The 27123-nt window shown below is 48.7% G+C and overlaps 1 protein-coding gene and 1 long non-coding RNA gene across 4 annotated transcripts in view; one reads left to right on the top strand and one right to left on the bottom strand.

Annotated features, from left to right (window-relative positions):
• Positions 1-7: 7 nt before the first annotated feature.
• Positions 8-13488, top strand: LOC135416970 (uncharacterized). The gene is made up of 3 exons (XR_010431838.1): positions 8-178; positions 5406-5536; positions 7885-13488. It is a non-coding gene; the product is annotated as an uncharacterized LOC135416970 (long non-coding RNA).
• Positions 13489-19043: 5555 nt separating this feature from the next.
• VWC2L (von Willebrand factor C domain containing 2 like) overlaps positions 19044-27123 on the bottom strand; it is a 45286-nt gene continuing 37206 nt past the window's right edge. The window contains exon 3 of one of the 3 annotated variants that reach the window (XM_064660357.1): positions 19044-19908. In XM_064660357.1, coding sequence (XP_064516427.1) covers positions 19760-19908 — 149 coding nt within the window. In that variant the 3' untranslated portion in view covers positions 19044-19759. The remainder of the gene's footprint in view (positions 19909-27123) is intronic. The other 2 variants (XM_064660358.1, XR_010431829.1) reach the window with 2 other exon arrangements.

Raw genomic sequence — 27123 nt, 5'->3', positions numbered from 1 at the left:
TACATATCTCAACAGGTAAAGGAAAATACTTTTCTGTGAGCTTGGGCAGCTGTGAAGATCACTTATCACACTGAAGAGCTGCTTTTGCAGATGAAGAGAGCTGTGTTCTGTAACCACTGTCCCTGGGGAGCCTGTGCCAGGTCTCAGTATGCTCTGTACAGCTCCTAGTACTCTCCAGGTAGGACAGGTACAGTTTTCACCTTGAGTAGCTGGAGTATCTTGATCTATCCCTTATGCCAGACCGAGCCATTGCTCTTCACTGGATGCAGGGCTCATTAACAGATGGAGCAGCCCATGGGATAAGTGTGCTGTGGGTTTTTGAGCAGATAAACACTGGCAGCAAATGAGGGGCCGAGTCGATACCATGTGAATTCGGTCATTTGTTTTAACAATTGTAGCACATTTTAACTTTTCATAGCACATCAATATACCTAATGCAGTGTTCTTTGCAAAAGTAGCAGCGAATCTCTGCAAAAATTCTGAAGAATGGAGCTTTTCTGCTCTGTACCAGGAAGAAATTTGGCCCATCAGTAATCCTATTCTCTGTCCTAAAGGAGAGGCAGCACATTTACAGATTTTAAGAGCTATTTTTCCTTGGCAGATGAAAAGAAACTCTGTTAAAAAATTGCCGTTAATGTTTTTTTTTTTAAGCCCCGCTCTGAACCTCTTCAATGTTCCTTTGAATCAAGTTGTGTTATCAAGCAGAGTTTCTATCAAATCACATTAAGAATCCCTCCATATCATACTGAGGGGAGATCCTTACCCAAGATTAACTCTGGCCCACCTCCTTCAGGTCTCTGCAGGGATTCAGAGTGTGATCAGTTTATGCAGATACAGACTTGAAGAGCCTCACAGTAGGTTTGATGCCAGAGTTACAGCAGGTGCCAGTCATCACTGAAGCAATGTGTAAGTACACAAAAGTAAGAGGTCAGTGACACAGACCCTGCTTAATTTGCTCCTGCTAATTGTTGGAAGCAGAGGGATAGCACCCTGTCTAAAAAGGGCTTACAGTAAGGATACATCAAGCCCCTTAATCCACTGAATGGATTTTGGCTCCTGAAAGCAAGGTTATAAAATCATGAGGTGTGTGGATCGTTTCTTTTCTGTCTCTTCTAGCCCAAAAGCAAGGGTGCATTAAAGGAAGGTAGTAGGAGGCAAGCTCAAAATAACAAGGTATTTCAGGCAGTGTGAGAGACTTGAAGCAGTGATGGCCACAGTAGCCTGACATAGTCTGAGGCAGGGAGTGGATGAGTTCATCAAAGACAATCTGTTAAAGGTTAATAAAGAACCTTAGCTGTAACATGAATTTATACTAGCATTCTCCTGCTAGCCTGCATGTACTTAATGTGCACTGATGATTGGGGCATCTCATGGAAACATAGAATGGTTTGGGCTGGAAGGGACCTTAAAGGTCATCCAGTGATCATTACCTCATGTGAAGAGATAGTAAGTACAGGACTTGCATTCTGGATTATGGGTATTTTTATTGATCAGAAATACTGTGAATCACTGAATGGTTTGGGCCGGAGGGGACCCCAAAGTCCAGCTTGTTCCAAGCCCTGTGGACAGGCACATCTTCCCTTAGACCAGGTTGCTCCAAGCCAAGGACCAGTCTGGCCTTGAACACTTTCAGGGATGGGGCAGCCACAGCTTTTCTGAGCAACCTGTGCCAGGGCCTCACTGCCCTCACAGGAGAGAATTCCTTCCTCAGCCTAATGATTTTCAGGCATCTTCCCTTGAAAATTACCTGTTTCTCATAATGACCTAGTTCATCTGGGACACTTGATAACACCTTGAATAGCAATGCCTGGGGCTCAGTGACATCAGTTTAACAACTAATCAGTTTAACAACTAACTAATAGTTAATAGAAGATGATATTTTTAATCTTTTTAAGTGATGTTGCAATATTTCTGTAAGTGTTTTAGGGGAACAACAGGCAACCAAGTAGTATAAAACAGTGGCTGGTTTTGCTCTCAGATCAAAATTGGTGTCCCTGGGAGGTGCTGTGGCTCTGTTGTCTTGCAGTCCTCTTCTGCATGATAGCAAGCATGGGAGGGTCCAAAGACGTGCATCTTTCTAGTAACTAAGATGTCAGCAAGTGCTTCACCAGCTGGCACCTACCCAGCCTTTGTGGGGCTTGAACTAAAGCCCCTCTCTTCTGCTCCATCCCAGGCTCTGAGGGAGGTTGGACCTGACAGGCTCTGTGGGACCCAACATGGTTATCCCTGATCAGCCTGGGCAGGGCTCACGGAAGGAGTGAATGACTGAAGGGAATTAATTCAAGGGAAGGAATAATCCTAGGTGGGGGATTGAAGCTGTGTGTACTGCCTTAAGACCAGACTTACTCTGGAGCAGTTATTTTTTGCTGCAGTCTTCCAGCAGATTCGCATTTTGGCTAATGAAGCTCCTGCAAACATTCTGCTCAGGACAAAGCTGTCTGCATCGAAGCCACAGCCTGTTGTAAAACTTCATATTGGTGTGGGTTATTTGGGGAAAATGTATAAACACAGGGATCATCTGGTCCCCCTGCCTGTGCTTGCTGTGCTGCTTCCAGTTCCTGTGGGCTGGCTTTGCTGCCAGGGTGGGAGGGGGAAGGGGGAAAGTCCATTTACAGCTGCCAGCCCTGCAGTGCCGACAGAGCTGCTGGGCAGGAGCTGTTCTGGCCTGTCCTGTGGATCAGCTGCACTGCCAGCAAAGTCTGGGTAGCAGCATCTTGGCATCTTGTTGAGGACAGGTCCATGAAACAGCAGAACAAAGCTTTTCTTTTTTCCTGCTCGAGCTATTTTGTACTTCAGTGCTGGAGGATCACCTGGAAATGTGATGTCACATTGATTGCTATTAATCAGTTTGGCCCCATGTCCTGTTTTTTTGCCTTTCTCTCACACTGTGCAAGAAAAAGCAGTTTGATGGGAAGGTTTGAATCTCTCTCTCTCTGATAACTAAGTGGGCTGCATTGTGTTGCAAAAGCCAACAAAGCAGGCTTAAATACCAGCTCAAAAACTACAGCAAGAGGTCTTTGGACAGCCAGATAGTATTGGCTTGGAAATGGGCAGCAGTGTCTGGATGGAACAAATGAAGATTCAGCTGTTTTTAATAACAGTGCAGCATGTTCTATCTTTCTAGACTTGTTTGATTTAAATTAATGGTAGTTTAACTAGTGTTAAATTGCCCTTAAAAGCAGAAGAACATTTTGTGTGTAATCAGAGGAGAGAAGGGGAGGAAGATTCCCACCTTTATTTATTTTTTTTATTTCCTATGGAGAAGATGCATTTTGTGTGCTTCAATTTAAGTGCTGGCAGGAGGCCTGGTCTGATGAAGTAGCAGAGAGCCATCAGCTCCCACTGTGTGTTGGAGGCCCTGCTGTCACTCCCTGTTCCGAGGGGCTGGGGCAGTGACAGGCACTGGAGTGGCTGGTCCCCGGGGCTTGTTTTCCAGCAGGGGCTGGCATGTCCTGCTCCAGTGGGTGCTGGAAGTTCTCTGCACTGCAGCTGGGAGGAGTTCCCTGTGCAGCACCACTGGTGGCTGCCTTATGACACCTGCCCTGGATGTCAACAGTGCTCCAGAAGCACAGGTTCCCCCCCATGGGCACATCTGTAAAGCACAGCAGCCCCTCCCCAGGCCTGAGCTCAGCCTGGGGCTGTGCCTGTTCAGTGACAGTGCTGCAGAGCAGGGCTTACCCTCACAGGCCCCTCAGCTAGACATACACCCTGAGAACAGGTCAAAACAGCTATTACAAAGTGGAGTGTGAAGGAGCAGCAAAGCTGTCTGTCTTGCTCAGCTTGCTGAACTGATAAAAATTTACTTATTTCTTCAGCTCTTGTGGGGTTGGAGTAATTTCCTGCTAGTTTAGGAAACTACTAATTCTCAGAAGAGCCAAACTGTTTGGTGGGGGGAGCAGGTGTGGGGCTGCCTCTTCTGGGGTCTCAGTTTGGATAGGAAGGTGTTCCAATTGCCATACACACCTGTGCACTCCACATTCCCCTGAGGGGGGTCCTGGTCTCTCTGCAGGGTTTGTACTGGGTGCCAGACACAGCCTGACCAGGGAAGTGGTTTTCTGCTGCTCTGCTGGAAGGGGTCAATTTTGAACAGCTGGTGCCAGAGCAAACCCAAATCATCTATAGTTTGGGTCTACCTGGAATGCATGGTCCAGCAAAATTTAATTCTGCAGCATAAAAGATCTGAAGGAACATTTTAAAAAAATGTGGGCCTTTTAATTGAATTAAATATTAATATGGATAATGCAATCAATGCTTTATTGATTGCGTTAGCCACAATAATGTTTAATTCAATAAGTCTGCAGTGCTGGATCTTTTTCTTCCCCTGTGTTTGTTTTATGCTGTGCAGCAATGTAATGCCATATGCTCTGCCTGGCTGTGTCCCCCAGGCTCGTTCTGCAAGAGCAGGAGATGATAGGATTGGGAGAGGGTAGAGGAGCCGGGCTGTGCTCTGGGTTCAACCCCTTCCCCTGCCCTCAGCTTGGCTGTATAAAGTCAGGGTCACCTGTGTGGCTGATGCACCCTGGGTTCAAACCAGCTGCTCTTAGTGGCATGTGTCATTTCTAAAGCCCTCACACAAGCAATGTTGTTATTAATGTAAATATTGCCCATGACCCCCTTGTGCTTTGAGTCTGGAGCCCGGGCCTGGTCCTTCGTTCCTGCTCAGCAGTTGGGTCCCAGCAGCTGTGTCTGTCAGAATGGGGAGATTTTCTACCCTAAGCTCACTAACGTGCTTCTGAAGAGGTGCCAGGTTCTGGTTTTAAACTCAGCCAAGCTTGAATGATTTTATCTGTGGTTTTAGGCAGAAGGTTTTTATTAAATTAAAAGTCACAGTTTTGTTTAATTGAAAAATTGGAGGCAGATGTTCCTTCCAGCTCAGTCCCCTCACAGCACAACATTCCTGGTCTCTGGCTCCTTGCTTGCTGTGTACCTGCTGCACAAGCTGTGGTGAAAACATCCGGGAACAAGCATTTGTTCTTTTCCAGTGATGGCTTTTTGTGGCCTCTTTCAAGAGTGCTTGGTGCAATCAACCTTGGCTCCATAATGGGAGAACGACAAACTGCCTCCATGGAATCAGCAGTTCCTGTGCTGTGTGCAGCACCTTGTACCTGGGGCTTGGAAGGGGGCTAGCCCTTGTACCTCGAGGCTTGTGAGGCACAGGCTTGCTGTCCCACCCGTGGCAGGACACCAGACTTGCCCAAGGAGCTGGGTGGGTGTTTGGGCCTCTCCTGCACCCTGGGCCAGCGTGGGACACAACCAGTCTCTGTGGCCACTGAGAATGCTCCCGGCAGGCAGAGAAAGTGGGGTGAGAAGAAGGACCAGGATTTGATTTGGTCTTGTTGCACTCCATCTACATTTGTCAAATCCAAGGAAAAGCTCATAACCTTGCTTTTACTTTTTCCTTCCAGGGCCCATGTGTTTCAGCAGGAAGCCTTGATAGCGTGCAGGGAGTCTGGGTGCAGAAAGGATGGGCACAGTGAGCCCAGCTGTAGTCAGCTATCCACTGGGGCCAGGCTTGGACAGAGAGAACCTGAGTCAGGTACTTTTAACAGGATTTGCACTGCAAAGAGAGATTGTGAATGCAAAATGGAGATCCAGGCTTTCAACTGAACTCCCAGATTCACACCTAAATAATAAGTGGTAAGATGCAGCAGCTCCTGGTTGTGGCACAGGCCCCTCACAGACATAAGATCTACCAGTCAGAAGGAACCACAGTTCCTACTGAAGTCCTGGCTCTGGATCAATCTCCACAATGATCTGTTACACTGGAGATGGCACTTGCACTACAGGCATGAGCAATAATATTGGACCATGGCAGGTGAACATGCCTGAATGCAGCAGGGACAGAGGCCTTGGGATGTGCTGCTTAGTCCCACACATAATTAGTGCACATTAAAGTAACTACTTAAACTGTCTTTGCTTATTAAATGATAATAGTCACTTCTGCTCTCATTCTTTCCCCTTGCTCTTCACACCCCCGAAAAAAAAGCACTTAAATCTTGCAATTTCAAAGCAAGAGCACCCAGCAAGTGAAGAAATCTTTCATTTGAGGCAGTTTTGTCTCTTCAATGCCATGGGCATCCTCACCTCTTCTGTTCCTGCTTCACAGTGTCCGGGCTGCTCCTGTTATTTCTTTCATCTTCAAGAAGATGATCTGAGAAAAGATCATTTTCTACCTGCTGGAGGATGGAGATCACTGTTTCGGTGCTGCCCAGGCCAGCACGAGGACTTGGGAAGGAACTCATGCATGGGGAGTGGTGTTGCACTGCCCATCAGCACTTGTGTGGCAAGGGAAGAGCTTTTATGCAGGGGCTTCAAAGCTCTGCCCTTGGGGTGAGCAACAAAATTCTCCTGCTGAAGGGGCAGCTGCAAAGCTCAGTTTCCAAATCTTCGCCTCTTGCTGATTTTTTGCAGGGTTTCTCTGCCCAAATAGATCAGAGAGCTCTCTTTAATCTTCTTGCACTTGCAACCAGTGTCTCTGTCCCTGCCGTGTCCACTTCAGAATTTCAGGCTTCTCACAGCATTCCAGCAGTTACACACTCCAGTTCCCAGACATTTCCCTCTAATGGATTTTGCATTAGTAGCTGGTATCGGGAAATCTAGTACCAAAAGGTTAATGTACATCCATTAGTTCTTTCCCCCCTTCTTCAGTGCTAGTAGAAGACAACCAATTTCATTAAATGCATTAGGTCTGGAAAAGGGTCTGGAATCACTTGAAATTCTGTATGTGCAGAGCTGTGGGGCTATTAATGTTGTCCTGTCTAAGCACTGTGGGTAAAGTGGGATTTGCAGATGTTCAATGATACCTTTAAGGTGTTTTCCAGCCTCCACAACCTTTCTTTTCCTCATAAGAAGAGTTGGGGTTTTGGAGACCTGCTCCTTCCATCGATCGGGTCACTCACTTGGCACCTCCTACACCCTGAAGGAAGCTGTGTGCTCTCAGCTGCAGGCAGGGTAAAGGAGGAGCAATGTCAGGGTACTTGGGACTGTTGTGTGGGCAGCTGAGGGAGCTTGGACAGCCAGACTGTTCCTCCACCTACAGCAAGTGCTTTTGTCCCTCCTCCCCCTGAAGCCAGCACGACAATTCCTGTCCCGCTAATTGGAGCGAAGCTGAACCCTGGGAGTATCTCGTTGCAGTCTCTGACCTGCACTTCAGACAAGGTCAAGCTTTTTCACTGCAAAAAATCTATTACTCTAATGATCACAAGTGGTGAGCGGGAGGGGTGGAGGGGGCCTGGCTGTTTGTTTTGCCTCCTGATGTGTTTATGAGTTGAGGAGCTTGCCACATTCTTTAAGTGAAACCTTATGTTTTAGCACAGCAGACTTTTGCAAGTTAGTAATTTGGGTCATGGTACTCTCATGCTGGCTGTCTCTGCGTGTGGGGGCTTTGCACAGCAAGGTTTTGGTAGCAGGAGAAGCTGCTAGGAGCTTCCCCCATGTCCTGTAGCAAGGAGCAGCAGAGACAACCTGTGATGAACTTACTGCAGCCCCCATTCCCTGTCCCCTCTGCCACTGGGGGAGAGGAGGTAGAGAAAAAATCTCTGTACTGGAGGCTCACTGATTTGAAGATATTAAGGTGAAATGGGGGTAGACAAAGCTGGGTGCATGAGCAGCTTAAAACCTTGCAGAGTCGTGGGGAAAAGAAAAGAAAAAAAAAATCCCGTGGGCTTTAATTTCACTTAATGAGAAACCATTCACAGCGTTCCATTTCTGATCCATATCTTTCCATTTCTATTCTAATGGTAATTACTGTAGCAGTTTATTAACAAAGAAATCATTTGATAGCTTTCACATGTTCCCATACTTCAAGTATCTAACAACCTATTGATTCGATAGCTTGGCAGCCTTCCTGATTGAGGAGCTGGAGTTTGATTTCTTTTTTTTAAGCACTTTGATCATTTCACATGCAAAGGATAATTATTTCTCTGGTTGAAACAAGGGATGGATTGCAGAACGATGGAGTCTACAGGGTCTTCTTGCGTGTGATCCCTGCTGCATCCAGTTGAGCAAGCAGTGTCCGTGCTGTTGGAGAAGGACCTTGAAAAATCGTCCTTGGGTTGGATTTCTGATCCCCGGGTTCCTGCAATCAGCAATGAGCAGGTATGCAGCACACCTGCAGAGGTGATGTCAGTGTCTGACACTACGGAGTGTAATTATGTTGCCCAGAGTAGCTGTGGATTCCCCATTCCTGGCAGTGTCCCAGGCCAGGCTGGACGGGGCTTGGAGCGACCTGGTCTAGTGGAAGGTGTCCCTGCCCGTGGCAGGGAGTGGAATGAGATGATCTTTAAGGTCCCTCCCAACCCAAACCATTTTGTGATGATTCTGTGATATCTTTATGGAGGGGGTTGTGTTTGCACCCCTATGTCCTGCCTCAGCTGGGCCCCAGCAGGGTGCTGCATGGAGCAGGTTTCCTGCAGGTTCGTGGCACTGCTGGTTGATTCACTGCCCCTGCTCTCACTTTCTGGACGGTTCCTCACGTTTTCAAGGTGACTGGAGAAATTTTCCTGGGCAGCAGCTCACACTGGTAGAGAAGACTAGGGCATTACAGGGGCTCCTGGAGGGCTGTGCAGTGTGTGGTGGGTGAGTCTGCCAGAGCACACGAGCCCAGAACCAAGGGCCAGCCGTGGCCCAGCCCCCCAGAGACAGCCAGTAGCCAACCTGCCACTGTGCTGGGATGGCTGGTGTGTGTGAGGGGTGGCACAGGCTCACAGTGGTGAACAATAAAGTGGTGTTTCTGGGAGCAGTGTCTGGCATAGGCTGCTTGGGCATGTTGCTGTGGTGCTTTCTGAGGACTTTTAACAAATTGTTTCTAATTACATTGGAGGCCTACGTGGGAATTGTATTTCTGCTGTTAGATAGCAGAGCACCTTGCCTAGAAAGAGGCCCAGATACTTCAGTCAGTACACTTGGACCAAATGCCTTTGGTCGCATCATGAGCCCTTCTAGAAGGAATAAGGGGAAGAAAATGGATGGAAGCAATTTGCTGTAAGTTTTCTCATGCAGGTTTTGAAAGAACAGAAACATTTGACCTCTATGAGGAGAAGCTGCTATCTGTGTCCTCTCAGGGCTTTCCATGCACGTGACCCTAATGGGCCCCCGAACTGGCTGGTGAGTAATTCATTCCTCCCTGGAACAGCCTGGATTGATCATGCAATGCCCAGGTGACCCTACAACCTATCGGGAATAAGGTACTGGAAGAACTTGAATTACAGGTTGGTCATTTTCCCATCTAATATATCACAGACTGAAAGCTTTATGACTTCAGAGCTTACTGTATTAATTTTATGCATGAGTGCTTTATTTTTGCCATATGAGATATATCACTGGCTTACTGGAGCAAAATATCATTAGACCTGGAAAGGGATTTGGTCACTTACACTTTGTCACCAAGGATCATTGCACATAGATTATGTAGGGCTGTACTGTGCCATTTCTCATGTGTTTATTAAGTGATTATAAATATCGAGCAGCGCGCCTTCAGGGGACACTTGAGATCTGTTATTGTAGTAACATTTCATTGAGAAAGATGACACACACAGAGTGATTTGTGCCTTAGGAGGGTCCATCAAAGGGTTTGGCTGAGGAGAAGGCAGAGAGAGGTCTGTTCTACCTTGAAGGAGCCCTCCTTCACTGGTTTTAGTCTTAGCTGTCCCCATCCCTGGAGGTGTTTAAGGAAAGACTGGATGTGGCACTCAGTGCTCTGGTCTAGTTGAAATTATGGTGATGGGTCACAGGTTGGACTCGATGATCTCAGAGGTCTTTTCCAACCTGAATAATCCTGTGATTCTGTTACTATTTTGCATCTTCTCTCATCCTGGTGGCTGCCATCGAGGGCTGGATCCTGACTCACACAGGCTCCAACCTCTGCTTGTGCCAGAAACTTGGAGTTAATCAGATCAAAGTACTTTGGGTACTTTGGTTTCCCCCATCTCAGTTCAGGATGTCAGTCTTGAAAACCCCACAAACTTGGCTTTTCAGAAGTGCTGAGCCCACAGTGTTTATTGTTTCAATGATAATGAATGGAAATTTTATATGAACCCATAAAATCCATCTGTTCACCGTGAACATTCAAGGTACTTCTGCACAAGCCATTTAGTGGCATGAGGTGATAGGACAAGGGTGATGGCTTCAAACTACAGAGGGCAGGTTTCAATTAGATGTTAGAAAGAAGTTCTGCCCTGGTGAGGCACAGGTTGCCCTGAGAAGCTGTGGCTGCCCCATCCCTGGAAGTGTTCAAGGCCAGGTTGAACAGGGCTTGGACCAACCTGGTCTAGTGGAAGGTGTCCCTGCCCATGGCAGGGGGTGCAACAAAATGGGTTTTGAGGTCCCTTCCAATCCAAACCACTCTATGATTTCCCACAGCCCAAAACTGTGCAAGAGTCCACCTGAGAGCTCTTCACTCCTCAATCACCAAGGCCAAAGATCAGCCCCTGACTCCAGACTTCCCTTTCCATTTTCTGCCAAGACCAACAATGACCCGATGCCAAGTTTTCCCAGGAATTCTGTTCCTTTTTCATCACTGCAGTGGGTTTTATTTTTCCACAGAAAATTAACTTGTAAAGCAGGAGAGTTGGCAAAGGCTGGGCTTCTTCTAGAAACTGATGCTTCTTTAGATCCCTTCTTTTCCTTTAAAATCTTATATTAAAATGTTTCCTGCTGGGTATGTAAAGCACAACCTGAAAATGTGGCTGTTCTCCATTTCTAGATTTCCACTTATAACTGAACAGCTCAGGCCCACCTTTGATTAAGTGATCCACAGAAGAAAAAACAAACCTGCTATCTGCCTCTTAAAAGTTAATTAATGCTTCCGTAATTCACTAATCAAAAAGACCGAGATGAGAAGTAGGTGAGCAGTTAAAGAGCTGCATAAATCCACCAACAAGACTGATAGAAGCCTGCAATTGTGTTCTGAGCCTGAGAACAAGAGCAAATGGGGTTAAAATGATTTGTGACCAGGAGAAGGAAGAATTTCCTTCTGTTACATGACTGCATGTAACTTTTATTAGTTTGATGATGTACAGTGGGACTATTTCTCTTGGAAATGGCTTTTTGGTTAACTTTTCATTTTCCTTCCCAAAGTTAACTCTCCCTCACAGTGGTGTGAAGCACAGCTCCCTGAGGTTTGCTGGCCCCCAACTGTATTAGTACCACTTGTAGTCGTTGTAAATGACCTATTTCAGAGCAGGCACTAAAGCCCTTGTTTTGCAGGTAGGTGAGCCCTCACCCTTTACTGTGCAGCATTTCCACAGCAGGGCAGGGATGAAACATTTGTTGGTAAAAAATAGTAAGAACAAAACTCACGAGGTGTCGCATCGACAGTTACATCACTTTTACAGCAGCTCCTCTTCAGGAATTAGAGGCTCTGCGCTAATTTAATATCACTAAACTGGTCCTGGTTTGGGTGTGATCTGTCCTCCTGGTATTGCATTTCTAGCCACTGGCACTGCAGTATTATCTGGTGCATCCAAATAATATCTGGAAAAGTACCAAGTTCACTTTTACCTGTGAAAAGCACAAGTTCCCAGGGTCAGAGAGGTGGTGCAGATTAACATACATTTATCACCAAATAGATATGAGAAAAACAGGTGGAGGGGCCTCTTGCTCATACCTATGGGAATAATTTCCTGTGGGGAATGGAGCATTTAAGATCCACTGGGAGTGGGGAGAGACTCCTGGTGTTGCTGGTGCTGGATGCAGCATCCTCTCATGAGGCCAAGTTTTACCCCTGCATCTTCTCTGGTCCAAATTTCTGTTTGTTTGAAGGGAATGTGGCTCAACTGTTTTCACGTTTCCTTCTTTTCATGTTTTCTAATCTGCTCGGTCCCTCTTTTCTCTTCAAAGGTAAGGGAAAGGCTGGGACACCTCAAGGCTTCCCTTGGACAAGGCTCCAGCACCGTTGCCCACTGCTGGCTCCTGCACATGGAGGCAGCAAAATCTTTGCTATGATGTGTTATGTTCCTACAGGTGTTTTTATTACCCAAACAGTGTCTTCAGTCTCAAAAATTAAGGCCAAATGCCCCTGGCTGGGTAATGCTGGTTGAAGAGTGTATCTGACAAAATGACAGAACAAGTCTGTGGGTTTCTCAAAACCTCTCCACCCTGCTGAGGGTTAGAGGTGCAACAGGCCCAGCCTGGCCAGTGACAGTCCCCTTGCTGTGGTAACTCCTTCTAAGGGTGTGTGTGTGCTTCCCTGGTCAGGAATTCAGGCATGCATCCACATAAATTTCTATTTCTACACTGACCCTCGAGATCTTGTTTCCCATTCATCAACTTCTTATTTCTGCTCTTGACATGGTTTCACAGAAGAAATTTCCTGTATTTCTGCTACAAGGCATCACAGCCACTGGTAGCACACAAACATTGGGGGATTTTGGCCTAGGAAATGATGGCTTTGGTTTGCCATCCACTTTCTCAAATCCAGGAGGGAGGAGCCCAGGTTGCCACTGTTTTGGTGAGAAGTGGGACTGCAAATGATGCATCAGTCCCCAGGCTCCAGCTGGAGACCAGCCTTGGATTTTCTGAGAAGCTCCAAGAGGAGCAGGCAGGGAAACCCCATCGTCTCATGGCACCTGTGGTATCTCCACCTCACAAGTCTTATGGTATCTCCACTTTTCTCACGCTGTCCCCTCCCACAGGGAGACTCTTTCACCATCATGGAAATTTTAAGGGTTGTCTTTCCCTACGTCTCCCTGTTCCCTTGCCCAAGGCTCCTGTGCCTCCTCCCATTTCTTGTTTTCCACTCTGCTGACAAAAGCAGTGGGATTTAGGATGTTTAAAGTAAAACCACGAGGGCTAAAACATCCCATGGAGCTTCACAGCATGATAACAAACAGGCTCTATTACCCAGGCACGTCTCCCTTTGCTTTCCCTTCCCGCTGGCGGGGCGAGGAGGGGCACTGCCACCGCTTGTTTGGGAATGCAATTAGCCCAAGTGCGCAGGCCTGCGGCAAGCCAGGAGGATAACCTTGAATCCAGGGAAAGTTAGGGGGAATTTAAAGCCATCTGCAGCTCCAATGGGTCCCCACGCACCCCTTTCACTCGCAGTTTCTATTCATGCCAGTAAAGTGCCAGAGGATCCGCAATACAATGGGAAATTGCTTCTTTGGGTATCATTGCATCTTGACTTAGAAGTGCTTTAACCTTGGCCTCATGCTTCCTGCGGGGCCTGTTGTCTTTGCTGCAGAAGTGCCGACACCAGCCAGGAACGTGGAGGATTTTCCATCTGAGTAAAATTAAAGCCCGAAACCTTTACCATCCTCTCGATGCCAGACATGCTCTACCTGCATTAACTTGAGCTTAATGGACTGCAAAACGAGCCTTTCAGCGTGTATGGGAGTGGATTATTTGCAGCAGAGCAAGTTCCTCACATTTTTATCTCTTCCCTTTCTCAAAGCTTTTGTCCTTTGAAAAAAAAGAGAAATGGAGCGACAGCCAAATTAATGGAACAGAGCAGGGCCTAGGAAGTCCAGAAACCTGTTTGAGCAAGGCAGAGGATGCCTTGAAACAGCAAAGACAGCAAAGACCACTGGTCCCTGTCTGCTGAACCAAAATGATGTTTATTAACCAAGTACTTGGTGGGCAGAGTGGGGAGGCCCTGGCAGAGGTGCCCAGAGAAGCTGTGGCTGCCCCATCCCTGGAAGTGTCCAAGGCCAGGTTGGACAGGACTTGGAGCAACCTGGGGTAGTGGAAAGTGTCCCTGCCCATGGCAGGAGGGTGGAATGAGAAGGACTTTAAAGGTCCCTTCCAACCCAAACTATTTTATCATTCTATGCTCATCATACATAATTTGTAAGGACAATGTAAAGCCTGTTGAGCCCCATTTTTTCACCTGCTTTCTTGGAGTTTTGCCTTTGAGATTCATAGGATTTTTCCAAAACTCCCTAGGCATGGATTTGGCTATTTCTCCAAACACAGAGCCAAGCCAGTGCTGCAATACCTGCAGAGAAAATCCATATGGGTAACGGGATAATCCCTGTGCATAATAGGGTGGGAGAGCAGGCTGGTGGTTTCTTTTCAAGCTTTCCTGGGTTATCACTACCAGGAGAACAGCACATGGAACATTGTCTGTGTTTAATGGCCACAAGTACCTTCACTGTGTCCTTTCCAGTGCCAGATGCCTTAGAATCTAAATGAGGATCTTTAATGGTGGCATTAATTATTATTGAAATCCTGCTTTGCCCCACTGAAACAAGTCTAAATAGCTCTTGCTCTTTCTCTCTCTGCCTCCTTTCCCCAGATCCCCATCTCCTGTATCTGACACCAACATCAGAAAGTCACATGGCAAAGGCTCCTTTCACCTGACTGGTTGGGCCACTGAAATGGGGCAAAGTGCAGAAAGGGTCAGGGACATGTACCCACAGCAGAGATGCTGCAGGAGCCGAGGATCAGAGAGGCTGAGTTGGGAAGGATGCCCTGAAACTGTCAGATAATGTCCCCTGGTGCTATATATATGTACTATACCCACCCTCTTGCCTTCTTCTATGGGAAGCCCCGTGCCAAGAAAGTATCAATTGACAGCTCCCAGGGATGCAGATAACGAATTAAAATACTTAATAAATTAAATGCAGGTAACTCTTCCCTGTGAGGGTGGGGAGGCCCTGGCACAGGTTGCCCAGAGAAGCTGTGGCTGCCCCATCCCTGGAAGCATTCAAGGCCAGGTTGGACAGGGCTTGGAGCAACCTGGGATAATGGAAGGTGCCCAGAGAAGGGCACATGGCAGGGGGTGAAACAAGATGGTCTCTGAGATCCCTTCAACCCAAACTATTCTGTGATTCTATTCCCCCAAGGGAGCCAGCGTGGCAGAGGACATGAACTCCGAGAAAGGAGAGGCTTTGTCTGTCTCACGTTGAACAGCCATCGCTGCCCAGAAGGTGAGGCCACCTCTGCAGGTGGGTCCAACCATCACCTGTCCCTCAGCCTCGGCACACAGGAGACCAGGAGTGCTGGTGGGGGCACCATCTAGTTCTGTGCCAGCCTGACTTAGCTTTCCTGCTGTGCTTTGTCTTTCCTTCCTATTTCCTAGTGCATAATTATCCCTTTGTCTGTGTGTGGCTGAGTGGGGGCATGAACTGGCATCTTCTGAGAGCAGACCTCTTTTAGGTACTGAGGTTAGTCATGGTGAAAAGGTACATTCCCTAAAAAAAAAATCCCTCTGAAAATGTAGGAAGTATATCTGCAAATACAAATAAATACAATATGGTATATAAAATTGACCTTAAAAGGTCCCTTCCAACCCAAACCATTCCATGGGCCTAAATATATAAATACAGTCACTTACTTTCTCTCCATACATTCTATCTTCTGTGTTTTAAAAGCTGAGCTTCCACACTACAAGGAAGGTGGATGGGCCCTCTTTCCCCTTTAACAGCCACCAAAGACAAACACTTCATGGCTCCTGCTGTGTTGGAATCTGAGGATTTGCTCTTTGCCTTTAGCAGAGCTGTGGCTGGATGGGGGCTGCTGCAGCAGATCCACCATCTGAGCCAGGGGATGGTCCCCAGGGGACTCAGCTCATGATGTGCCACTGAAGCCATTCCATGCTGCTGACTCAAGGAGCACTGGGAGGATGGAGAGTACCCAAAGGCCAGGATTTTCCCAGCCTTAGCCTGGTTTTAAGTGTGCCTTGCAGGCTCCTGGGGGAGAACGACATCATCCCGCTGATGCTCTGCAGGTGATCCAGAGCTGAATCAGCCCCCCCCCGGGGTGTGCAGGAAACATTCCACTAATTATAAAACAATCTTGAATAATGGCATATTAATGAGGACAGGGAAAGGTGATGCTCTCAGGATGGGCTTTCCCACTGCTAGGAGGAGGAGGGAGCTGTACAGAACTGCGGCACTTGGGGGGGCAAAAAATCATCTCATCAAAGGAGTGAAGCTTGGGCGTAAGGAACCCCAGGAGGAAGGAGCATTTTTCTAGCTCTGGGTGTGTTTCTTCTGCAAAATTCGCTGCTACTCCTGCTGAAGGTGTTGCCTCCAAGCTCTCCACTCTCTGACCTGCTCTTCTGCTCCAATTCAAGTCCTTTTGGCTCTCTTTTCTAGCCACATCTCCTAGGCTGTATCATTTCTGTCTCCCCTCATCTCCCCTCTCTATCCCTCATTTTTCCAACCCATCAACTCTACCTTACCCTACTTTCTGCCCTACCAAGCCCCCTGCTCTTCTCTACCTCTCAGCATCTTCCCTCACCTTCATCCACCTTCTTTTCTCCATCTCTCACAAACACCTGTTGTATTCTGAAGAGCATCAGCCCGGGGGACGGGAAGGACGGTGCCCACGGAGGAGGTTGTGCCCCCCTATCTAATAACATATGTATCAGGCACCTTTCCCTTCAGCTGGTAGCCTTGGGAAGCCCAAGATGAACCTTTCAACAAGATTAAAGAGATGGTATTAATTGCTATCGATCACAGGTCAACAAATTAAATTGCATCTGCAACTGCATCTCTGAAAGGTCTAAATGAGAAGAGTAGTTAATGGGTCTGGCTGGCCCAGAGCTGTGATTAATTAAAGGCAGAAATGAACTACAACGTTAAAAAAAAAAAAAGGCAGAAAGGAAGGATACTGGGATGAGGATAAAACTCTGTGGTGTATCTGGAGAGCACCTGATAGGATTTCAGTTCTGGATCTGCCCTGGCCTGACATGGGCTGAGAGGAAGCAGAGCCAGTGGCAGTGATTTTTGGGGCTACTGCTCCAAGCACACCAGTGCTGTGGAAACACTGCCCACCTATGATTGGCAACTCTTCCACATGAAGAGTGGAAGTTTTCCCAGAAAATCTGATCTGTGCCTATTGCTTCTCCCTGTGACCCCAGACCTTGCCCCGCTGACGCCGTGGTGCACGGGGAGAGCTGTGGGATCCCTCAGCAGGACTGTGTGTCTGACACCACTGGATTTGGGGGAATCAGATCCCTTCTGTGGTCCCAGCAAGCATCTCATGGAGACCTTGCAGGCATCTCTGTGATGGGAGCTGCAGGGCTTTCCCTCATGTCACCCACCCGCACACTCCAGCTCCCTGTGCGTGGTCCATGGCATGTCCCCTGCCAGCAGCTTTTTATTTTCCATTTGTTTCAGACACAGTGCCCTGAAAGGGTGAAGGGAAAAAAACAAGCATTCCCATGTTGCTTAGCAATCCCACTGCTCGTCCCATGCTGGTCCAGCACCGCAGCATCCTGGTGGCAGCTGGGAGAAGAGTACTCCTGGGTGGGAATAAGGGCGCTACAGTGACTCCTTGGGAAATAATGAAGTAGCACAGCATGGAATGGAGATGGTGCTTAATTAATAACGAAGAAAATAATAATATGTGGCACGTATAGAGCTGTACTTGTTCCAAGCACAGTACAAACATTAACTACAGTAATTAAGCTGTAATTAATTGGAGTAACTACTAATCAGTGTAAATAATGATGCATCTGGAGGTACCAAATGGAGTTTGTGAACTGAAAGCAAATTTCCATGTTCAGGAAATGGCATCAAATACAAAAATGGCACCAGAAAAAGGCAAAACCAGATGGAGGTTAAAGCGAGAGCCTGGGAGCCGTGTCAGTCCATGGCAGCTCCCAAAAAGGGAATCCCTGTTTGGCAAAGCAAATCTGCTTTAATGAGTTATGGCTGAGATGCTCCCTGGGCAACACATCCTGTCCATGGGACTCTTGTGGCTATTTCCAGGCTCCAAGCCCACTCCTCCCACTCCAGCAACGCTCAGCACTGTGGAGAGCCAGGGGCTGGAGCAAGGGATGAGATGGGGAATTGGGAGCTTGAGGGGCTGATGATCAGCAGAGTAAAATACACCACAAGTATATAATTTTGGGGTTTTTTTGCTGGTTCACACACTTTATATTTAACAAAATAATTTTTTAATAATATAGTCTTTTACACATCAAATATTGTTTCTAGGACACCTCGACCCCCCTCCCCCCCCCCCATTTTTACAGATTGTTTTTTTCCTCACTAGTTTCAGGCACACTATTGTTTGAAAGTTTTGAAACCGGATAGTCATTGACAGGCAACAGCTCACACAGGAATGTGGCAACAGCACCTCTGATGCTCAGCCTGCAGGAAGCCAGTGCTCAGCTGCACTACAGCAGTTGCTGTGCTCATGCTCATCCCACCCCTGCCCTCCATAAAACACCAAAATGGGGAGGAAATAAAAATGTGAAGGCAGCAGTGTGTATGAACCGAGCCCCATGTGCTGATCCGCTGGCGGAAGATGCTCTGGGGGGGATCTGCGGCCGCCGCTGCCGAGGGCAGGTGCTGCACTGAAGTCTGAACTCTCAACAAAACAAGCACCATCACCCTCATGGCCACGACCAAAAAAAGCAGGGAACCAAGCGTGGACAGTGATGGGAAAGGCTCCTGTGCTCACCTGGGCAGGCAGAGCAGGGAGGTGACGTTGGTGGCTTTTCTTTCACAGGATCACTTGGAAGCTGCAGCCTGAGAAAGCAGGAGGTGCCAGTGCCGAAAAGCCTGACGGGATCCCTCGGCTGCAGGTGGGGACCATGGGGACCTCTCCTCCTGGGAGGCAGGCACAGAGCTGCTCCTAGAGACACCCCTCACCAAGAGGCAATTCCCATGGATGTGGCCAGCCCAGCCCCATCTCCCTGTGCACCGTGGCTTGCTTTATCCCCAGCAGCATGGATGCTCCCAGGGAGAGCCAGGGCAGCTCCCTCCTGCTGCAGCAAAGGGTCTGTCTGCCAGCTGAGCCAGGTTAGTGCTATGGGACATTCCTGGAAACCTCCCTGTGTGTGGGGATCAGGTAGGTGTGACCTGCTGTTGCTGAAGGCAATGAAACGCTGCCCTTGGCTCCAGCAAGGGCAGCCTTGGCACCAAGGGATGGGACAACGCAGGTGGGTACACACTCAGCCCGAGAACCAGGAACAGATGGGACCCTCATCCTTCACCACAGCACCCAGCCAGGCCTCACACAGAGACCATCCAGGTGAGACGCTGCTTTCTTGGTGCCTTTCCAGCCCCTCCTGCCTGTTTGCCTGTCCTGCCCTGCCCTGCCCAAGCAGCCAGGGTGGGCTCCTGCTCCCATCAAGGTCACGGTGACTGTTTAAGTGTCTTCAACTTTATTGTCCCCACTCAGTGGAGAAAGTGTAACACAGATACAGCTTTGTGTCTTGGCTGTCTGGCCCATACCTGTGCATCTACCTCAGTCCTGCTGCAGGTTACATTCCAGTTGGGGTTTTTTTTAACACCTTGCTCCCCTTTTAATTTCTACCTCCCTCCTTAGTCCTTAGTGCCACTCCCACTTATAGACACAATAAAAATGCTCCATCCATCGCTTCACTCACAGCTGTATTGTCCCAATGATCTCAGCTTAGGAAGAGGCTTTAAAAAAAAAAAAATCACAATAGCAAAAAACCTTTAAATAAATAAATGTGAAAAACCCCACGATCCACATCGCAGAAAGTGAGAGCGGTGAATCGATCGTCGGCTCCAAGGCATCACCAGTCCGAGGACTTGCGTGGGCCGTTCTTTTTCCTCCCCAAACCTGACCACTGCATCCCTCCCAAGCACTGGTAATTACAAAAGCAGAGGAGATACCTAGACACCAGATACACAGTGTGCAAAGCCAGAGAAGAGCAGGAGGGGGCACAGGGAGACCCTTCCCCGCGGGTACAAATCTCTGCTTGTGCGGGACGCTCGCAGGTGTTGCTGGTGACCCTGCTGCAGTGGCGGGAGGTCGGACGCGGGGGCAGCATCGAGGCCGTTCCTTCCTCATCGTCCCCAGCGGGTTGTTTGGCGCTGGCGGGGGGTCGGTCCCACTACAGAGCCTGCTTGCCCTGGCATTCCCGCTTGGAGCACTGCGCCGGCTTCCACCAGTCCCCGTTGTGGCAGTGGCAGATATTGCAGTCGTCCACCTTCACCTCGATGCCGGCGGGAATTATCGTGGTTCCCGCAAAGCAGTTCGGACCTGCAAAAACAGACGGGGGCAACAGAGATAAATACGGCTTTGGTTCGGAACGGGGTGCAGCAGCTCTGCCCCAGCCCCTGGGAGCAGTGAGGTGCTCAGCCCCCACCCCTCACTGCTCTGGCCACAGCACTGCCGAAATCCCAGCAATGCTCCTTCCAGCTGCTCAGTGCCCTTTGCCCCACACCCATCACTTGTCTCACTTTTTTGGATGCCTTCAGAAACTAAAGGAAAAAAAAAAAAAGGCCTCGGAACTTTCCTTCTCTGTTTCTGTACCCAACCCCTACAACAAATGGCATCGGATGCCCCATCAATGCACTCAGCTTGTTTCTACTTTAGTTGCCCTCTAATTTTTCTCCTTAATTCTGCCTGTTGGACAAGACCATGAGGACAAGCATCAGGACACAGCCCAGCCTTCGCTGCTCCAGCCTGGTGAGCTTGCACTGAGCTGCAGGGACCAGAGCCAATTCGTCCCCCACAGCAGCCGTGCTGCAACACCAGGGAACCCCAGGGACCCCCCCCCACCAGTTGGGGCTATTAACCATGAATGAGCTGTAGCATCAAATTAGCAAAATAATTCACCTCTCAAATAAGCTTTCTAATGAAATCTATTTTTTTTTCTCAAGGGTAATTCCTTTAATCTGCTCATTATTGTTTTGGGGGGTTTTTTTGGCTTCCTTATTACACAGTATATCAAAGCTGAGCAGCAGGTCAGCAAGAATCTTATTTCCCAGTCACAGAACAGTTGGGGTTGGAAGGGACCCTTTCCTCCCCCTTGTAAAAGCCCCACAAATACCCACTGCCAGCTGACCCCCTGCAAGCCCTCCATTCCTCCCCTCTCCCTCCTGCATCATTTGGTGCCAGGAATTACTGTCACAGCCAGCAGCACACACACAATTCGAGGCAGTCGCATTCACAGCACTGGGGAAGCACAAAGACATTTGACAAGTCTTGTGGCTCAAGTGGTGCTCTGAAATGTCCCCCCTCGGCTGCCACCGGTTCTAATTGTGCCTCCAGTGCACGAGGTGCATTCCAAAGATGAGAGTGTGTAGACATGAATTGATGGGCAAGTTCTTGCTTAAGTCTTGGGCTTAAGGCTGTTTGAAAGGGTCTCTGTGTGGCTGGAAACGGGCTGAGCTGTAACCAACCCAGTGCTGGGGTCTCATGTTTAACAGTCTCAGAGATGTATTCACTTCATTTATTAGTGCCCTCACTTTATTTATTAAGATGCTCCTCAGGACCCTTTGTTCAACAGGCCACGGGTTTGACAGGGCTGGGCTTAACCAGACTTAACCAGACTTAACCAGAGTGTTATTTGTGTTTAAGCAACCTCCCGACTTTATTAAAGACTTCTTCAAATGCAGATCAGTTCCTACTGCAACATTTCATATCCATCTTCAGGAAGCCACAACAGAAGGGCTTGGAGAAAGACACCTCTGATGGCTCCTGAACCAGAATCTGGGGTGACAGGGTGTTCCCCAGGCCTGCTGGGGAACATGGGGCCTGCATGGGTCCTCCATGGCAGGACCTGGGAAGGCAGGCTGTGGCACTGGGAAGGTCCGTGTGCTCCATGGTGCCTCCTCCTTTGCCTAGCCAGCATGTGAATCCATCAGGATGCCAGGAAGAAGCAGGCTTTTGCTCTGGACACAGATCCAACTCCACATGTTGAGCCAGGGTTCAGGTGACAGCTCTGCTGGCAGTGGAGGAGCAGTGCTCTGGAGTGGGGGTGTTTTAAGTCTGCTTGAGCTGGGCTTTGGGCTGGACAAGCTCCAAAGGGCCCCTCCAACTTCAGTCATTCCACACTGCAAAGAACTTCAAAGCCAGGAGTTACCAGCCAAGGACACACAGTGACACAGAACAGCCCAACTCTACATGTGCACACATGGGATCTGTGTTTTCCTTTGCAGGCCTGTGGTTATAAAAGTCATGGCCCATTCTGGTCAGGAGCTGAAGATCTCCCCAGCCGACGTCTCTCCTGAAGACACGGTCCTGGTTGGAAAGGCTGTAATCCCAACTGTGGTATGTTTCTGGCAACCCACTGAGGTTGTCATACTTTCCCACAGCTTTTGGGTCCCTGTGCTCTCCATCTCAGATTTAATTCTCTGCCTCCTGGAGCCCAGTGGGAGGTGGTGTGTTGTGGCTCCCAGCAGGGGCCAGGTCGGCTCATTTGCTGCCATTAAATGTCCAGGGTTCAAACACAATGAAAATGCCAATATTGTATCCAGCTGCACTTGAAGATGAAATAAGTACCTGTCCCTCTCTAATGGGATGCTCTGAGTGCCTGCCAGTGTCAGAGATGCCCAGCACGGGCAGCCTCCATGCAACAGCCTGCTCTGGTCTCCCAGAGCAAAAAAATACCCCTTTTCATTGTAATTTAAACAAAAGGCTTCCTCTGGAGATGAGGGTGGCAAGGAAAGGGGAAGATTATTTTCTCTCTTGTTGCCCTGTGGCTGCCTGTTAATCACCTCATTTGAGAAGCCAGGACACCCACACCTGTCTCCAGACACAGCCTTCTCCAGATTTATAGCAGGGCCAGCCTGTTTCCATTGCTGGGAACAGGAGGGAGGCCGGCAGTGACAGGAACAAGCAGGTTTCCTCACTCTCAGGAGAGCCAACTTTGCCTCCCAGCCAGGCTCTGGGGACCCCACACCCCTCCCATGGGGTTTTGGCTGCATCCCTGCACTGAACTGGTGCAGGGGTCACTCAGCCAAGGGTGATCCAAGTGGGACTGGCTGATGGGGTGCTGCCAGCTGGGCAAAAGCCTATTTTTCCTTGCATCCTGCTCATCTGCCCATTCATTCCATGGCTGCTCCATCATGGCCACAGCTGCCCTTCCTCCTACCAGCAGCCCCAGGTCTCTTCTCCCTCTTGAGCTTCCCCAGGGAGGCCATGTGGGAAAAAAGTAATCACCAAACACCTGTCATTAGGATCCCTATCCCAGGATAGGGAGGAGCAGAAAGTGGACACGGTGATGGAAAGAGGAGATGGATGAGGGGGAGGTACTAAAAGCATCACCTGTGCCTGTGAGGTCCCTTATTCTGGGATCACTTATCCTGGTGCCAGCAGCACAGGACTCCCTGCCCTGGCCAAGGACAGAGGGCAGCTCTGTAAATTAATAATTAAACACTAGTAATCTGCCCTGCTGACCTCTGGCATCTAAGGAGCAGGGAAGGACCTGGCAAGCACCTTTGCGTCTAAGAGAAAATCCTTGGGATTCTGCTGCCACACCCCTCCAGAGGGGCTGGGCAAGGGAAAGAGGGAAAATTACAGCTATTTTGGATAAGTCCTAGGGACTGAAGGCTGGGAGGAACACTGGGGGTTGGCCAAAGGAGCCCTTGTTGAAGCAGCACCCATCATCTCTGGGCTGGCCAGGATCACCTCAGCACACCTAAGGAAGGAGCTGTACTCAGAGGCTGAAGTGAGGGAAAAACCATAGCAATTGGGCTTGTTTTCCTTTTTGTTGGCTTTTAGCAAAATGGATGAAAACCTGGCTAGGGGCTCTACAGACATTGCCCTCCTATGGGATGTCTTCCTGCCATTTTGGGACAGCCTCTCTCCTGTCAGACCTTGATACTGTAATTTAGGCCAATACTGCCACTGCTCTGGACTGTTTTTTTCCCCAGCACTCTCTCAAGACACTCCTCCCCCTCTGCTTTGCCAGAGTGAAAAAGTTTCTTTTGCACACCACAGCGAGCTGAGTGGAGATTTTTTGCACCCTCTCCCCCACTCTACTATCCCTATCCCTACAGAAACACGGGTTTCTAACAGGAGGCAAAATCTCCACACTCCATTTGTGACAATTCAACTTAAATTCCCACTGCCTGAAATCCAATTTTCCAGCACAACCACTATCAGCCAGCCCCTCCCTGCCTTTTTTTTCCCCCCATTGAAACTTCTCACACCTTCACACTGGAGCAGTGGGCCCTGTTTGCCCACACTGGGATGCAGCAGCATCACCACACCCGTGGCAGAGGCACAAGAGAGAGGCTCTTGGAGAGATACTGCACAGCTGAGATTTAGGTGCAAGTATGCCCCAACCAAGTGGCATTTTCTGGGCCATGGCACAAGTCACCAGGGAGTTTTCCGGTTTATACAGCTGGGAGCTCTTGGTGGAGAGAATATCCAGCACCTGGGGATCTATGTGGCTTTGCCATGTGCAGCCCCTAAAGCCACAACCAGACCCCACAGCAAGAAACCAAGTCCTTTCTTTGCTCTGCAAGAGCTCAACAGACTCCCCTAAATTCTTTAATATCCTTTTCCCCTCCCAATATTTCAAAAGCTCAGAGCCCCAGCCCAGTGCTGCTCACGACTGTCCTGAGCTTTTCCCACTGTGGCTGCTTGGAGGAACAGGATGAGACCAAGGTCTGCCAAATCCATGCCAAAAAAAAAAAAACCACAAAGGATGAGACAGATCAGCAACATGTTTTTTTTTTTTTTTAAATTATTATTCAAAGGAAGATGCTGCTCAGCAACATTTGACGACATGTCAAGCACATCAGGTTACTTATGATGATAGCAGCAGGAACAAGAAGCTGCTTTGGGCAAGGGCTGTCGTCCTGCTCCTGGTAAAAGCATCTTAAACCACGACTGTGATGATAACAGGACACTAATCACCCTTTTTCCTCGCTCAGGGAGACTGATGGGAGAAGTTTGCTGCTCCCACAGACAATGTAATTGTGAGATTTGCTTTGCTTAACATAGTTAATACTCATAAAAGCCCACAGCACTCCAGGCTGTTTGCTAGAACAGCTGTGAAGATTTTTATGGAGATATATTAGGGACATTCAGATGCTGGTTTAATGGGAGAGATGTGAAAAAAATCATATAGGGTTTGTTGTCTGGGGGAGTGATGGCCAATATCACAACCATATGGCTAAGCCCAGTTACTTGGGTGATGACCCGTGTTGTGCTGCTGACCTGCACCCCTGTTATGGAGGGGATCCAGGGGTCACACTCTCTCCAACACCAGGAGCTCATGGTGTCCTGCTGATGCCAGGGAGTTGCTTGGTGCTGAACACCAGTGCCCCCCCCAGCTCCCAGATGGGTTTTACTGAACTCAGTGTCTCTGCCTCTGGCTTTCAGCAGTTCTGAATTCAGCTTTGTGTGCACAAAGAAGCAGTAAAAGGAAATCAAATGTTAATCAAACAGCAAGCACAACTCACTTCAGGCCAACTGTGATATTCAGATTTGCCCTGGGGAGTGTCTGTCCCACACAAAGCTCATCACCTCCCCCAGAACTTCTCATGGTGCAACCTCTGATTTCAGCAGCAGTGGTAGTTTCCTCTCAGTTAAATATTTTCCAGTGATAACTCTATGTCTCCTGCCACTCTTTTGAGAGCTTCCCCATCCCTTCAGGAGATACTAAAGCTGACTCCAAGAGAATTCAGCTGATTCAGTCAATGGATAACATCAAGGAGAGAGGTGTTGATGGCTATGCTTATCTGCCTGGTTTATAGAGCTGTATTTAGCCAGCCATCCCTCAGGCTCCCACGTGGTGTGCCCCACAATTAAAATTGCAAGGGATAAGCAGAAAACAGTGGTGTATCCACAGTATCTAGGAATGGATACAGCCTGAAAACATCCCCGTGGATGCTCACTCAGCTCAATGACTTTGCTGTTGGAGCTTTACCACAAATGCAGTTGAACTGGGTGAGATGTTTCTAGGGAGCATGGCCAAGTGTCTTCCCAGGGGGAAAGTGGATTTTTCTCTCCATCTCTCCACAAAACAGGCATCTCACAGTCTTCACCATGACCACCCCACACCACAAGCCATGTGGTCTCCAGCACTGGTGTCCACTGCTCCCAGCATCACTCAGCTGAAACAACCCCTCACAAAGTGAGGATTACACCCAGAACCTGCACGAGGATGCTCATGGATCCCCAACAGGAAAAGGGGAAAACCACAGCAGAAATACAGGTGATCCCCAGGCTCTGTCACAGAGGCAAGAAATGGCTCACTGCCTGCACCTTGGGACTTCTTCCATGTCCAGGCTGAAGTCTGTGCTCAGGAGGGCAGAAAAACCAGCACCTGGTTTTTAATGATGGCCCTCATTTCTGGAGGTTAACACGGCTCCTCCCTGCTGATCCTGCAGGATCTTCTCATATGTTCATTTAGCTCTATCACCCTATCTATGTGATCACTTCAGATTGCAAGAAAAGAGCTCAATTTGTGGCTTCAATTAATGAGTCAGGGAGGGAATAAGTCTTGTTTTCACTGCCTGGTATGGGGAATGCCAGCCCTCCTCTTCCTGGTGGAAGAAGGCAGCAGGCAAAGCTGGAGGTGAGACATAAAGAAATCAGCTGGTGATGCTGAGCTTTGCCTTGCTGCAAATTAAACCTGACGATGCTCTGCAGGGGGAGCTGAAAACCCCACCTGAAAATAACAACCCTGGAGCTTTACTGTGTTAGAGAGAGGCCGAAGCTGAAGATCCTGGCTCAGACTGAAGCCTGAGGTTGTATCAGAATGGGGCTGCCACGGCCACGGCACGTGGGGGGTGAGTTCACACCCGGCCATGCCCAGCTCTGATCCTGTCTGTGGCTGATCATTTCTTGGAGGTGGCAGGAGGGCAGGCAGTGCACTGTGGCTCTGCCTCCTCCCTGCTCCTGCAGGTGATGTCCATGTCCTCCAGGCCATGGCACACACAGCTCTTTGCAGACTAAAGGACACCTATTCACCCTGCACATTCCCAACACAAACACCAGGTGAAAATACCCCCTGGCCTCCTAAATCCATCGTCACCCAACCATCCAACCTGCAATGAATGCCCCCAATTTCACTCTGTTCTCTAAAATGTTGCAAAATGAGGTCCTTTTAGTTTTTTTTACCTGTGGCAAATCCCACTGAGTCTGGCTAAAAGCTCCTGGAGTCTTCTGGTGGTACCTTCTAGACACCCAGAAGCTTTCAATCCTGTGGACCGTTGCCCCAAAGAATTAATCTCCTCTGAAGCTTATCTGCAGCTCTTTTCCATCATTCCTGCATATTTCACTGCTCACAAGATGATGCTAACAGCTCTTCTGAGTACTGCCTATTTACAGGAGAGATTTTTCCAGCCGTAATTCACATTACTGGGTGCCTGAAGATGCCTAAAAGTTATTTAATCTCTGCATTAAATATATATATATATATCTGCAGTATCCTTGTCCAAATTGTTTCCAAGTTGCTCACTCTAAGCAAGCCCTACATCATTAGAAGGAATGCATTAAAAAAGGCCAGAGGGA

This window comes from Pseudopipra pipra, chromosome 7, assembly GCF_036250125.1.
Source record: "Pseudopipra pipra isolate bDixPip1 chromosome 7, bDixPip1.hap1, whole genome shotgun sequence".
NCBI classification, from domain to species: domain Eukaryota; kingdom Metazoa; phylum Chordata; class Aves; order Passeriformes; family Pipridae; genus Pseudopipra; species Pseudopipra pipra.
The sequence above is the reverse complement of the archived record's forward strand: the minus strand, read 5'-3'. Positions and strand labels throughout refer to the sequence as shown.